Genomic DNA, 15827 nt, shown 5'->3' on the forward strand with positions numbered 1-15827 from the left:
ATAAAAAAAACTTTGAAGTTGAACAATGGAATTAGCCTTATAAATTTAATCATTCACGGGATAACAATATTACTAGGCTAGTAGGGTGGTCCATGTCTACTTCGCCCTTGATCTCTTGGGTCTGTTCTTGATTTTGTTTCGTTTTCTCATCCTTCAGCTGTTGGGCTTCGGCAGTTGGTCCACACGCCACATTTAGGTCATTTCTGATGTTCATGGACTTTGTTTTAGCTCCTTTTGCTACAAACCGTCCATTGAATTGAGTTTTGAAACGATCACAAATTCCAAAGTTTATCCCGCCCCGTTGTCTATATTACCAATTTCCACAGGCCGAATTGACTACTTATGAAAGTTTTTAAGACAAAAAAGATATTCTCTCATCATGCTCACGGGTATGCGAAGGGTAAAAGAAAGTCCGAATCCAAATCGCTTACCTATAATAATAAAGGTTAATTTATAAATATATTAGGTTATCCCGCTTAACAAGTTGAACTTTTAAAATCAAAATTTAAGTCTTTAAGAAGTCTAATTTTTACGTGGTATCAGAGTCTAACTATCTTAAATGAGCGATTCAATCCATCTAATACAAAATTAATGACTTCAAAGAGCGTACCATCTTTCTTGACCTTTTTATATAAAAGTCCAAATTCTTAAAAAGTCCAATTTCCACAAGCTACTTATTGATTTCCCCAATCAAATTTTGTTAGATAATGTACAGGACCAGACTCATATGCAAGATCCTAAATCATCTACTTTTGATATATATATATATATATATAGACACTTTAGAAAAATAGAAATAATGGATTACATAAGGTGTGTATCTTCAGCAGAATTCCATTTAGGTCATTAATCCAGACTGTAGCAGCCCGGTTCGGCTTGTGATATGCCTTTTTGACTCAGTGCCGAAACCACATAAAGATTTGTTCCGGGCTAAATTGACCTAGATCTCCACCCTTTATAGTTTGTTTAATTATTTATTAATATATATATATATATATATTAAATATACAGGCCGGCACGATGTATAGGATGTATAGGACCCAAGGACAGGCATAAGACCATGAAAAAAAGAAACAAATATTTCTTAAAGTGTGCGGTCAGAAATTTTTTATTCTTAATTAATATTTTTGTCAATTAAATAACTATATTAATTAAAAAAATATTGATAAAAAATAAATAAAAATATATATAAACTCGTGGTCTTAAAATAAGTTCAACAATTTTTTAAGAAAATATACGTGCTGGCACGACAAGTATGGGACCCGTTGGGCTATCGGACTGGGAAGGGTCATGTTTCCTCTCCATCGGCCTGGCTCGATCTGGTCGCTTATGAAGCCCAGCCCGTACTCCCCTCCCTGTTCTCAAGGAACGGGCCTGGCGGCTGTTTTTCATACCACTTGAAAACCCTTGCTTGTTTTCAATAAATGTGATTGAAAATATCCACGGGGTAGACATTTTCTTTCAATTCTCTGTGTGTGTGTTGGAAAATGGAGCTTTGATAATGCACGTAGTTAGAAAGATATATATTAGTGTTTATTCAACATTTCGACGTCAGTAGTGATTAATACGTTAATATGGGAGATGACAGAAGTTTGGCATTAATAGGGTATTTGGTATGAGAATTCGTACTATGGTTTGAATCATAGTTCGTGGCTCGTTACAATATATTTTTTTTAAAAAAAAACACACGTAAATTAAGAATAGTTCTGAATCCGTAAATCAAACGTTTAGGCTCAATAATTTGATTGGTAGAAACACCCAATTTAATTGGCTAATAGTCAAAGGGCATTGAAATTAAAAAACTTTAATTAATTAGCATTAGCCCGAAGACAATTTAGTTTTTTTTTTTTTTTGCTAATCGCGAATAGTGTTAGAATTTTAGACGAGCCGACCGCAGCTGCCCGAAAATATTGATTTTGTGCCCGATGTCCGACTTGACTTGTCTGAAATTTTTGGGCCGCCCGCCCGAGCTCGAGAATGCCCGTGGACGAACTGCGGGCCTGGCTTTGGCTGCCCGAGCCTGCCTGAAAAAAAAATATTTTTTATATTTTTAAATTTTTATAATTATTAAGTTATTTTGTGTTAAAATTATATAAAAACTAAAATCAACATTCAACACACATTATTAACACAATTTAATAAATTAATTTTGTATATTAATTTTTAAATTCGTAATTCGTGATTGTCTCGTTAAAAACCTTACCAAGAAAAACCCAATTGAGATAAAAACTTGATAAGAAAAAAAAGAGTACAATCATTTTTGTGACGAATTATAAATTTTATAAATTTACAAAGTCTAAATATACAATTACAATGTCGAAAGTAAATACATATTTACAAATAACATTTTAATTTGAAACTGAAGGATCGTCTTCAAAATTAAATGTTAATCTATTAAATTCATCGATCTATTCTTGACTTGCCAGTGAAATTATACAATCTTAATCCTTAATGTATACCAAGGTTTTAACAATGTCCCTTTACAATTCCTCAAGCATTCGTCCGGTCGTACTGAAAATTTATTCAGATGAAATAATGAAGACTGAGATCAAAAAATTCAAGTCTCAGGCTGACCCGCCGGCCTAAAGTTCTAACGCAAATCGCGAAGACGGTTTAGTTAGTAGTTGATTCTTAATTTTCTGGAGATGGCTGGTGGGAACCCAAGTATTTATTGGGAAATGGAATTTTTTGTTCAGGGATTCAAAATGTTGGTCCAACGATGGCCGTATTCTCTCTCTCCCTAATTGATGGTTGCTTCCCTTTTGGGTGATGAGAATGTGCGTGGCGTGGGCCAAATTATATGCATTTGCAGGCTAAGCCATAAATTCTTTCCTTTGAGGAAAGAGAGAGGAGAAATATTCTCATAGATGGTGGACTTCTGAACGAGACTTGTTGACCTTTCTACGGACATAAAATTTTACAGGTTTTCTTAGCTGTGAGTGCAAGTGGGAGTCTTTGCTTTAATTAATTGGTTAAGCGTACTAAGGGTTATTCTTTTACATTTTTTAGTTAGGGTAACTTAAATGATGATCTTAAGTTGAGTTTGAGTTATAATTTGAATTAAAGTTGTAACTTAAGTTTGTGTTTAGATGTACACATTTGAGTTATAATTTGAATTGAGAATCTATTTGAGATTGTGTTTGAGTATATCAAAATTTAAATTTATATTTAGATAGTATTTTAATAAAAACTCAATGGTGATGAAAAATTTTAATAGGGTATATGGGTGAGATTTTATTCGTCTTTTCGTTGTGAATGCATAGAAAAAAAAATCATCTCAATCAGAATTAAAACGAAAAAGTTATGGCATTTTTAAAAATAGAAAAAATAATGTTCATTAACTTGAGTTCGAGTTTATGAACTCGAGTTGAAGAGAAAATTTAAACTTGAGTTTAGCCTCAAACTCGAATTCAAACTCAAATTTTACAAAAGAATATGAACTTAAATAAAGTTGTAACTCGAGTTCAAACTTTTTCTGAGTTTCGTTACAAAAGAACAACCCTTAAGCTATAATACACATACATACATAGACATATATAAATCACACACATATAATATGCTTATAACCAATATATTACATCTAGCAAAAGTGAAAACAAATCATAACAATAAGATTAATTAGCTTAATTAGGCAGTTCGTGAATCCTGGTTAGCTCTTGGAGTGAATTTATCAACATTAAGGTACCTCTAATTTTTTGTGGTTTTTTCCCTTGGAGGCACCAGAAGCATATTTGAAGAAAGCATCCTGACACTCAAGTTGGGCAAAAGTTGTAGGAAGTGAAGATCAATAACAGAGTATTGGTATTAGAGCGAATAGAAAATGTGGAACTAATTGTTTTGTTTATAAATGATAAGTGATCAATCAGAAGAGTTTTTTGGTCCATTCTGAGTGATATACACATCGGTTAGTTAGGATTCTGGGAATTACCATATTAGAAATGAGAGCATCGTTCACTTCGCGGATTTGAGTTTTCAATTCGAACAGAGATGTGACATTTTCTGAGAGCTTTTCACTGTAGTAGAAAAAGTTAGATGTGACATTTTCTGAGAGTTTTTTACTGTAGAAATCTAAAACTGAAAACTCGAATCGGTAAAATGAACGAGACTAGATGATTCTTTTACTTTCTTTTAGAATATTGGCATGTGACACTTTTTGAATGGATTACATAAGGTCGGACTTTGAGCTAATAATTACTTTGAGTTGTATCTCGAGTTCCTGATCTTGATCCTATGATGAGAATTTAAGTAGACGTGCTTTTGGTCTCCTATTGCGAAGTTCAAGGTCAACATAGAGATTTATTCTAAACGGCATCATCTTGATAGTACCTTCAAAAAATCGGTCTTGATATGTTGATCTCAGAGTACTCTGTTAATTTTGCTATTTGGTTTCAAGGTTCAATCTCCGAGCATCGAGAGGACATGTGTAGCACACTCTCTCGTTCCAATTGGGGGAAAGATCCCACCATTAGCTTTATAAAGTAATGTTTGCAAGACACCAATGCCATGTTTAGTAGTTTATATTGTATATAAGGTGTATTGTGTTGTATTGTCATAATACAATACGGTTTTAGTGTCATGATGTATTGTATAAGGGGTAAAAATGTAAAATTTTAATAATTTTGGGTCAAATGTAATTTTTGAAAAGTTTTGGGGTTGAAATATAACTTTTCAAAAGTTTTGAGATCAAAATAAAATTTAATAAAAATTTTGGGGTCAAAGTGTAATTTTGAAAAGTTTTAAGGTCAAAATGTAATTTTGTAAACGTTTTAGGGTCAAAATATAATTTTTTTTTAAATAAATTTGCATTGTGCTCCTCAAATTTTCAACATTTATAGGTACCCACATGAATCATTGATTCACTATAAAATAATATAATATAATACGTTAAAAATGAGTTATATTCATAATATGACATAAATTGTATTAATTTACTATTTATATTAGTTTATACAATATAATAACCATACTAAACATTATATTATTGTCTTATTATATAATATGGTGTTCTAATACGATCACACAAACATGCTCTAAATGCTCGGAAGAAAAAAAAGAAGATTTAGCGTGCGTCATAAGATGACGTTTAAAAAACTGTTATTGTATGTCTTTGACTTACAATATGATTCCAAATTTGACAACGGTTTTTAAACTGTTATCATATGTTTTAACAACGGCAGTTGTCGCATCTCTTTTTGTGCTAGCAATCGGTACAGTAAAGGAAAAAAAAGTCCGGATCTTTGATATCAAAGAAAATTAGTGCCGTATGAGACGTAATTGAAGAGCATAGTATTCATATATATAATGCATAATATGAAGAGAAGAGTTTTCTTGTGTGTTTTTGAGTGGCACCTGATCACATTGAGCGCGTTTGGAAGTCATTTAAAAATAATTTTATTTTTTGTATGAAAATGAAAATAAAAACGTTTTTAAACTCAGACATAAATCATTTTTAAAAATGCGTTTAATAGTTTTATCAAGAGATTATTTTCAGTATAAAAAAATCAATTAATGTCTCTATCTCATTCTCTCTGCTCGAGAGAGGAGAAAACGAAAATAAAAAATGAAAAACGACTAAAAGTCGTTTTTCATTTCTCTCTCATTTTACACTAAACCAAAAAATCATTTTCATTTCCGTTTTTTGTCTTTATTGCACCAAACGCCGTTTTGAAAACGTTTTCATTTTTTCTTTCTTAAAAAACGTGAAAAATAAAAACAGAATCAATTCCAAACACGGCCGTTATCCTTTTCTCTCTCACTCTCATGCGCAGTATATATTACATACATTAGTGTCTTAAATTAGATTAATTAAAATACTGGTTGAATTAGGTCCAAGTTAAATTAGTTAGTAAAGAAATTTAATTTCAACTTGCCTTGGGAGGTTCCACGGATAAGAAATCGAACAAAATATTAAAAGTTGGTTTATTCCACCGTGATATCCAGTACAGAGGACAAAATGCGTATAGCTGAACTGCATAACATTATTACCGTAATAAACCATTACACGGCGACGGATGGCCAGCTGGTGTGTCATGTAGACAAACAAACCAGTCAACTACCCCTTGTGTCTTTGTGGTTAGTTTGGACCCTTTAATACTCACAAGAAAGGCAACACAGCGCAACGCACTCTTGTCACACGCATATTCATCTATATCATACCATGACTATCAATTTAATAGTAAACTAACACATTTTTCCAAGAGAAAAATGACATCAAGAAAGACGAAAATTCTGTAACAAGTATAAGAAAAAAAGAACTAAACTAAAAGGATATAGTTTTTAACTGTGAGATGATACCCTAGTTATAAATTTAATGAAAATTTATTAAAAAAAATCAAAAAAATTGAAAACTGTTGTTGGCCGTGTTTAGAATTGATCCTGTTTTTATTTTTCACATTTTTTGAGAAAAAAATAAAAACGTTTTCAAAACGGCGTTTGGTGCAATAAAGATAAAAAACAGAAATGAAAATGATTTTTTGGTTTAGTGTAAAATGAGAGACAAATGAAAAATGACTTTTAGTCATTTTTTATTTTTTGTTTTCATTTTCTCTTTTCTCGAGCAGAGAGAATGAGATAGAGACATTAATTAGTTTTTTTACACTGAAAATAATCTCTTGATAAAACTACCAAACGCATTTTTAAAAATAATTTATGTCTGAGATTAAAAATATTTTCATATAAAAAATAAAATTATTTTATAACGAGTTCTAAACGCGTCCATTATATTGATGATAAGATCCATTTTTCCATACAACACTACACTAGAAAGCAGCTCTATAGAAGTGAGCTGAAAAATGAGACTACCCACTTACATTGAATGGAGAATTTAAGGCAGTTAAAAGCTTCCCAACTAGATCCTCATCGGTTTGGTGTCAGCATTAACTAACTATCTCCCAACCACCACTTTATTTTTCCTCACCATATAAAAACCACTTCACCACTTCACCACTTCACAACCCCCTTGCCCCTTCTTCCTCTTCTCATCAAACCCAGTCAATTATACACTAATACAAATACCCAAAAAAAAAAAAAAAAAAACGCTGATATCATTAATCATATCATTGTTATCAAACAAGTGCGTACAACATGGCAAATGAAAGAGATCTGTTATCGACAGAGATTGTGAACCGTGGGATCGAGTCGTCGGGGCCCAATGCCGGCTCTCCGACGTTCTCCGTCAGGGTGCGGCGGCGGCTGCCGGACTTTCTCCAGTCGGTGAACCTCAAGTACGTGAAACTGGGTTACCACTATCTGATCAACCACGCCATATACTTGGCCACCATTCCTGTTCTGGTTCTGGTTTTCAGCGCGGAAGTTGGGAGTCTCAGCAAAGAGGAGTTGTGGAAGAAGCTCTGGGAAGACACTCGCTATGATCTCGCCACGGTGCTTGGTTTCTTTGGTGTTTTTGTCTTCGCTTTGTCTGTTTACTTCATGTCCCGTCCTCGCTCAATCTACCTCGTTGATTTTGCGAGTTTTCGGCCTAAGGATGATTTCAAGGTAATCTAATATAATATGTATATTATAAAGATGTAATTATAGGCATATATATATATATATATGTGTGTGTGTGTTTTGACAGGCGTAATAATTGTGCGTAGAAAATAATGGAATGTAGATATTGTGAAAAAAAAAACGTGTTTTTAGGGGGAAATTAGAAACTATTTGTTGTCTAGATTGACAAATTTCACGAATTAAACCCCTTTTTTTTTTCTTTACTTTGGGAAGATTAGATCGAATTATTAAGTTCTCTTGAATCAAGTACTTGTGCGAATTTATCTTCTTGCTGCTTGAAATTGGAAGCCCTTTTTGTCTTCTACCTCTATAAAAAAATAGCTAATTCTTTATATTACTCTCTATTCTTCTTTGTTCTCCCCTTTGAAAATTTTGCAAATTCTTTTGACAAATCCTGATCACGACGTATGCATAATCTGAGCCTTCGATAATAAAATAGTTTTAACAAGGTTTAAGAAAAAAATTTTGTTAAGAAAGAGAAATAAGAACAAATTAGAGTGAAGAGAAAGAGCTCAAGCCGATCAAAAGGGAAAAAACAGGGGACGCTGTACGCATAACAGAATTTCATTATAAGCTAGTCGAAACTAAGCAATATAGATCTTAACTTGATATATTCGGTTGATTTTGATTATTAAAATCGTGTTTGATTCGTTTTGTTCATATTTTTTTTCTGGCTTATATCATATACCAAGTGAACAAAAAGAAAAAGAAAAGAAAAGAAAAGCGACAGCGTGTTTGGTTGCAAATAAATTAAAGGAAAAAAATTAATCAATTTCTTAATTTCATCTCCTAATTAAGCCAATAATCCCTATTAGTCTACTTCTTTGGCTTCAAAATTCAGGACTACATGTATAGTGATGTGCGTGACATTCATTTCACTTGTTAATTACTCATAAATATCAAGATCGTGCAAATTATTATATAATTAACCAAAAAAAATCCTGCACACACAAACCGCCATGCAGGTGACCAAGGATGAGTTCATAGAGCTAGCAAGAAAGTCAGGCAAGTTCGACGAGGCAAGCCTAGAATTCCAGATGCGGATCCTCCACTCGTCGGGCATAGGCGATGAGACCTACGTCCCTCGGTCGGTAATTGCCTCCGGCGAGAACACGGCCACCATGAAGGAGGGCCGCGCCGAGGCCTCGGCAGTGATGTTCGGGGCGCTGGACGAGCTCTTCGAGAAGACTCGTCTGCGGCCCAAGGACGTCGGTATCCTGGTCGTCAACTGCAGCATCTTCAACCCCACGCCGTCCCTCTCAGCCATGATCATCAACCACTACAAGATGAGGGGCAACATCCTCAGCTACAACCTCGGCGGCATGGGCTGCAGCGCCGGTGTCATCGCCGTCGAACTCGCAAGGGACATGCTGCAGGCAAACCCTAATAACTATGCCGTCGTGGTCAGCACCGAGATGGTGGGCTACAATTGGTACTCCGGCAAGGACAGGTCCATGCTGATCCCTAATTGTTTCTTTCGCATGGGCTGCTCCGCCGTGCTTCTCTCCAACCGCCGCCGTGACTACCGCCACGCCAAGTACCGCCTCGAGCACATTGTTCGCACGCACAAAGGTGCTGACGATCGGAGCTTCAGGTAATTAAATTTTTTTTTTTTTGGTCATGATCTTTAGCTTTCATACTTTAATTCTGATTAATAGTGATATTAGGACTTTTCATTGACTAAAATGGACCCTTTTTTGTTATAAATTATAGGGACACAAAACTAGTATAAATTTAGTATTTTTTGTTCCAATATTAGTTGTTTCTTACTAGCCCGGGTTAGTGAATAGGTCAAGTACCAGGCAATGGAACTTAATAAACTAATAAAGATCTCGTTCATTTCACATATTCGAGTTTTGTTATAGTAAAAAGTTCTCAGAAACAATCATATCTATTTTTTTTATTACAGTAAAAAACTCACATAAAGTCACATCTCAATTCAAATTAAAAACTCAAATCAAGAAACTAAACGGGCCCAAAATCTAAGCTCCTAGGTTCGAACCTGGACCTAGTAAAAACTTGTGTGTGTGAGACCAAAGGGGACATTCAAGCAAAAAAAAAAAAACAAAAAAAAAAGTTTATTGAATAAATTTCTATAAAAAATTCAGGGACTATATATGACTGAACTTTGGATTTCTAAAGTCGGAACTAAATTAGATGAGATTTTTTTTTTCTTGGTTGGAACGTAAGAATGAAAAGCTCATAAGTTGGGACTTATTAGTTGTTATCACTACTATAATCTTATGCGTTTAGTTAATATATTTATATCATAATTTAAATTATAATTCATAATTTATTATAATATTTTTTTTCATAAAAAATACACATAATTTAGCGCGTGTCATCAATTTGGTTGGCCGTTGGCGGATCTAAAATATAGGTCCAACTATATCGACAGTACACAAGAGGGGACTGTTGATAACTTTGTAAACAAAACCGCACTCCGTCTCTGCTTGTTTTTGTATGATCTGAATCAAAATTTATAAGTTATTTAGTTAGGAAATTCGTATCTCAATTTAAATTATTATTCATAATTTATTACAGTATTTTTTCTCATAAAAAATACACATAAATTAAAAATTATTTTAATATAATAATTTTAATTTATGAACTAAATATTTTTTTAATTTATCATTTGATAGATGAAAATATAAATAAATAACGCTTTTAAACCTCTTCTAATTATTGCGATTTTTTTTTTTTAGGGTCATAGTTGTTGAGATTCGGACCGCTCATAAATGCCAAAAATATCGAACCTTTGATTTATTGTTTCCTACGTGTATATATGTAAAGGATCACATGCATGAAGTATGAACATGGCTTGAACTTAATTGGCCAAGTCCTTGAAAGGAGTACGGGTCTCTCCTTATCTCTACATTTTATCAATTTAAATTTATAATTTTATTATAATAAAAAAAATTTTAAAAAAATTATATTTAATTTTTTTATTATAATTAAAAATTTTCATATAAAATTATATAACAACTTAAATTAAAAATTTAAATTAACGAATTAAATAACCTGTTCATATATCTACAAACTAACTGTTCACTATCAACAAACATCGTACGGATAATAATATATCTACAAACTAACTGTTCACTATCAACAAACATCGTACGGATAATAAGTGCATGTCTCACCAGAAAAGAAGTGCATTTAAAACATATTTGAAAATGTGCAACATTTGTGATATTGATTTTTTTTTTCCTTTCTGATTTGACTTTGATCTTGATCAACATAGGTGCGTCTACCAAGAGGAAGACGAGCAAGGTCTAAAGGGTCTAAAAGTAAGCAAAGATGTGGTGGAAATCGGAGGCGATGCTTTAAAAACAAACATCACCACGCTAGGTCCCCTGGTCTTGCCCTTATCGGAGCAGCTCCTCTTCTTCGCCACGCTGGTATGGACCCACCTCTTAGGCGGAAGAGTCGTCGGAGCGAAGGGCTCATCCCAGCCGTCGCTTTCCCCGGCCACCAAGAAGCCGTACATCCCTGACTACAAGCTGGCCTTCGAGCACTTCTGCGTCCACGCGGCCAGCAAGCGCGTGCTGGACGAGCTCCAGAGGAACCTCGGCCTCAGCGAACGCCACGTGGAAGCTTCTAGAATGACACTCCACCGGTTTGGCAACACCTCGAGCAGCAGCATTTGGTACGAGCTGGCGTACCTGGAGGCCAAGGAGAGAGTCAAGAGAGGGGATCGGGTTTGGCAGTTGTCGTTTGGCTCGGGATTCAAGTGCAACAGTGTCGTTTGGAGGTCCTTACGACGTGTCAGGAAGCCTTCTGGAAATAATCCCTGGCTCGATTGCATTGATAGCTACCCAGTCAGTCTCTAAAGTAATCTAGCTACCTCGTCGCAATTTCCCATCAAAAAGATGGATTGATCATCGCTAATTATTTGCTTGATTTTGAAAAATAATTGTGGATTATAATTACTTATATTGTAATCTGTATCTGCTTTCTTTGATATATATTGGAACATGTTAAAAGAGGATTTACCATATATAAATATATATATGCAGCAATTTGTCTTTTTTTTTTTGTCCAATCTTTCTTGTGCTAGACTGCTAGCTAGACATTTCTTTTTGGTTAATGTAAAGTGGGTAACGATATTATAATGGAGTTGTGGTCCATTTGAAAAGAAAAATAATTTAAAAAAAAAAAAAAAAACAGTTGCAGTATTCCATTCGTCTCTATCGACCTGTTAAGTCATGATCTGTCATTATGGTTGTACTCACGGCCGCAAAATTCGCTAAAGACTTTGATGAGTGCGAAAAATACTTTTTTTTTTTTTTATTTTATGAAAGAGCTTTCAAGTGTGAAAAATACGTGTGCATTTTCATTTTATTTTTTGTAGATCAAAACAATGCCCGTTAAGAATTCGTTTAGTTCCCTGATTTAAATTTTTAATTAGAATTTATATGTAATTTTATGTGAAAATTTTTATTATAACAAAAAAATTAAATATGACTATTTTTAAGAATTTTTTATTACAATAAAATTCAAATTCTAAACTAAATGAACCAAACTTAACTTTACTATATATATATATATCCTCAATTTGAACTAAATTCAAAATAAACCTACCCAAGTTATCAACTTCAATTTTTTTTATTACAAAAAAAGGATCTTTTTTGTTTCGAAAATTTCATAATATATATAACATAAGTCATTACTCACTAGTAGTCTTCCCACTAAAGCCGTATGAGGGTTGTGGGAATTGTTACCTTATGTTATGAACAAAAAATAGTTGTATGTAGTAGTTGGCGTAAAATCCCGATCGCCTTCACTATAGGTAGGAAAAGATCTTATGAGTATACAATATGAGAGTAATCCGTTTTTAACATATTACTAAATTTAAAAAGAGTTACAATGTGTTTTTCTATAGAGTGTTTGAGAGAGAGTGAGAATGTCCTTGGAGAGTAGAGGCTGGTCGGAGCTCTGACACTGTCTTTGGGCTCGTCGTCGGACTCCCAGCCATAAAATTTGATCTTCCGGCTCATTTCGTCATGGACTTTTTATTAGTAGTGGTGGTGTACAATGTGGTGGCTCCATTTAAGTAGATCTAAACCGATTAGGAGTTTAGAAGCTGATTAAACGGTCTCCTTTCTTAGTGGAGTTTTCCGTTTGGTGGTTGAGATCTCTTCGCTAGCTATCTTTCTCAATGGTCATTTGCCTGGACACCCTTCACCGGAGGTTTCTACCGGCATTGGTCGAAAGTTTTTATTTTTATTTTTTATTTTTGTAACTCTTGTGTTTGTAATAAGGTTGGTGGCTTCCTCACCCGACTCTCGTCTGATTTATTATTTTTTGTCAAATTTAGGTGTTCAGTTTAATGCCGATAGGGTGATCTTAGTGCGGTTAAAATTTTTTTTATGCCGTGTAGATATCCTCATTCTATGGGTTTTAATGATCTGCCCTTCCAGGGTTTTAACAACTTATGTTAAATAGATGGGTTTTTTCTAGTCAAGTTTTCGGTCCGCTCGTTGTGTGTGTGCCGAGGTGTTTTCTCAGTTTCAAATCTCTGCATCTATCCTTTTAATGGATTAATATTATAGACGATGACTGTTTATCAGATATCTAATTTTCCTTTAAAAAAAAGAGTTGGATAACATATGATTTAATTTCCAAATTCTTAACGTAATTAACGACATTTGACAAACGCATGATATTCGGCTCCGAGAGAAGCAATTCGGCTTCAACTCCGCATCATTTGTAAAGCTCCACGTGTATATAAAATAGGGTTGCAACATTTCTTAAATAAAAGTGGGACCCACATTAATGTAAGTGTGAGAGAACCAATCTTTCCCTCTCTCCACTATTTCCCACGCGCTCAGTGTTTTTAAAAAGCTAAGTCATGATTTAAGTTATATTATTACATTATTTTAAAATTTAAAACTAATTTTTTTACTATAATATTATACATAACTCAAATTACAATTTAAGTTGCGTAAATAAATATACTCTAAATTTGCAAAACATTACTCACTGGGGACACTGCGTTTCACTTTAAGGTTGAGAAACAAGGCCTTCGCGTAAAAAATATAAATACATATATATGTTTTTTTTTTTTTTTTTTTTTTAAATTTTGGGGGCTTTCCCATATTTTTCAACAAAATACATATATATGTTTTTTTTTTTTTTTTTTTTTTCAAATTTAGGAGGCTATCCAATATTTTGCAACAAGTTTATAGTTTTGAGCAGTTTTCTTTTAATTGAGTACTACATGAATGGTTTATATAACCCTTTTTAATATATTATTCGTGGATTACGAGTCAGTTTGGTATTACTATGCTGTTAAAAATTTCTACTATTATTATGTCGTTAGTCAGAAATTACTGTGACCAGAAACATGTAAGTGTTTGGTAAATTTTTTTTTTCAACGTTGCTTTGAATACCATAAGTTGAAATTTAAGTGTTTAGTAAACTATGTATAAAATTATTGTGAAGCTATATAATGACTAAAATAGACATACTTTAACCCACATACTTATAATTAGTTTTATTTCTATTTTTATAGTCAATATTCATAATATTTATACATCAAAATACTAAAAAAAATATAATTTTCATTTTATTAATTAAAATATCTTTAAAAATAAATTAGATTTATTTAAGGAGATAAATTATATATCTATAAAGAAATTAAATAACGTAAAGAACTGAAGGTAAATTATTTTTCAAACTTACAACATTATAATAAAAATATATTATTAAAATTTAGCATAAGATATTTACTAAAGATTTTTAATTTTCAAATAAACATTTAAAATAAAATATATTATTTAATTTGATTTGGAAGAAATAAAATGAGTTGATTGAGAATTTAGTTTTATTATTAATGTCATTTTAGTAAATTTAGACAATGACAGAAGGTGTTGTGGAAAAACAACCTCTGATCTATTTCTCAAATTTTGCTGTGGGGCATCAATTTTTAAAAATTGCTGGACAAAAATAGGTTTTACCAAACACCTTGACCTACTGTAGCTTCTTAAGAAAAGCTAAAAATAACCTCCAAAAACAATGCCAAACGGGCCCATAAATTATAGTAATTTGGGTTTCTTTCTAGTTATATTAAAATTAATCATAATTAGAATATTTATTATAAGAATAGGGTAGTAAAATAATAAATATAAATTGCATAAGTATTTAAAATATGAAAATAAATTGTCAAAATTTAAATTAAATAAGTAAAAATAAGAAATAAAATATATATGTTAAAAATTAAAATAAATTATTAATTTTAATAAATATAACAAAGCACATATTTATCATATTAAAGTTAATAATAGCAAGGCTAATATTATAGTATATTAGATAAATAAAATAATAAATATAGATTATAATTATTATTTTGAAATTTTATTTTGAAATTTATATTTATAAGTAAATTAGGATTAAGATAATAATTTAATGTTAATATTAAAAATTAGAGTCTCAATTTAAAAGGAACATGAGATTGTCAATCTAATTATTTAATTTTAAATTTAAGCGAGATACACTAATTTCACACCAATTTTAAAATAAAAAAGATCAAGTAAATATTGGATTCACTCTAATGGCATGTTTACTTACCAAGAGTAAAGAATGAGAATTGAGAATTAGAATCAATTCCATATATATTTATCCATTTTTATCTTGAAATGAGAGTGAGAATGTGTGGGTCCTGCACCAATTTGGGATTGAGGAATGAGATTGACACTCCCCTCACCCCCCACTGGATCGACATTCCTAATCCTGATAGTAAATGTGAATTGCAATTTTACCCTTAATTCTACTAACAAATTTGTGAATAAAGAGTAAAAAGTAAAAAATTGAAAAAATCTCTCTCTGTGCTCTCAACAGCCAAGCTGCTAATCCTAAAGACATTTCAAGACAAGTTAAAATAATATGTTTTGATCGTAGTTTGTATTTTTAATTTTCTTCTTTGCTTTCATAGTAACTGATGTACACTATGCTCTGTTTTAATTTATTTTATCATTTTCTTGGCTCCCACTGTTCATCTTGTTAATCAGGCATGTTCTTTCTTTCTTTTTATTATTTATTTATGTTTTTAAAAAAATCCACTGTGCATTACTTATATAATTGTCAATTCTCTTTTGTTCTTCTTTTGAAAGTGTTCTACCCACTTGCATTGTGGCTAATTATTACAAATTATTGGTTTCCAGCAATTTAAGGTTATTGAGGATCATACTGATTTTGAAGTGGGAGAGTACTAGGGAGGCAAAGGGGTTGATGAATGGGATGATAAGTCCTGGGAAAAGAAAATAAATCAGCACCATGTAAGTTTTCTTCTTTGTTAATGAAGAAAAATATGCTAA

General features: G+C 32.3%; 1 protein-coding gene across 1 annotated transcript; it reads left to right on the forward strand.

Annotated features, from left to right (window-relative positions):
- Positions 1–6956: 6956 nt before the first annotated feature.
- On the forward strand, positions 6957–11551 carry LOC21401598 (3-ketoacyl-CoA synthase 10). Its single transcript, XM_010100097.2, has 3 exons — positions 6957–7494; positions 8475–9103; positions 10754–11551. Exons 1-3 carry the CDS (start codon positions 7084–7086, stop codon positions 11340–11342), a joined length of 1629 nt encoding a protein of 542 aa, XP_010098399.1. The 5' UTR covers positions 6957–7083; the 3' UTR covers positions 11343–11551.
- The last annotated feature ends 4276 nt before the right edge of the window (positions 11552–15827 follow it).

This window comes from Morus notabilis, unplaced genomic scaffold (assembly GCF_000414095.1).
Source record: "Morus notabilis unplaced genomic scaffold, ASM41409v2 Scaffold348, whole genome shotgun sequence".
Lineage (NCBI taxonomy): Eukaryota > Viridiplantae > Streptophyta > Magnoliopsida > Rosales > Moraceae > Morus > Morus notabilis.

Coding starts and splice junctions, on each gene's coding strand:
- LOC21401598 (XM_010100097.2), top strand. CDS start 7,084: ATGGCAAATGAAAGAGATCTGTTATCGACAGAGATTGTGAACCGTGGG. Junction 7,495..8,474: donor GGCCTAAGGATGATTTCAAG/GTAATCTAATAT, acceptor ACCGCCATGCAG/GTGACCAAGGATGAGTTCAT. Junction 9,104..10,753: donor GCTGACGATCGGAGCTTCAG/GTAATTAAATTT, acceptor TGATCAACATAG/GTGCGTCTACCAAGAGGAAG.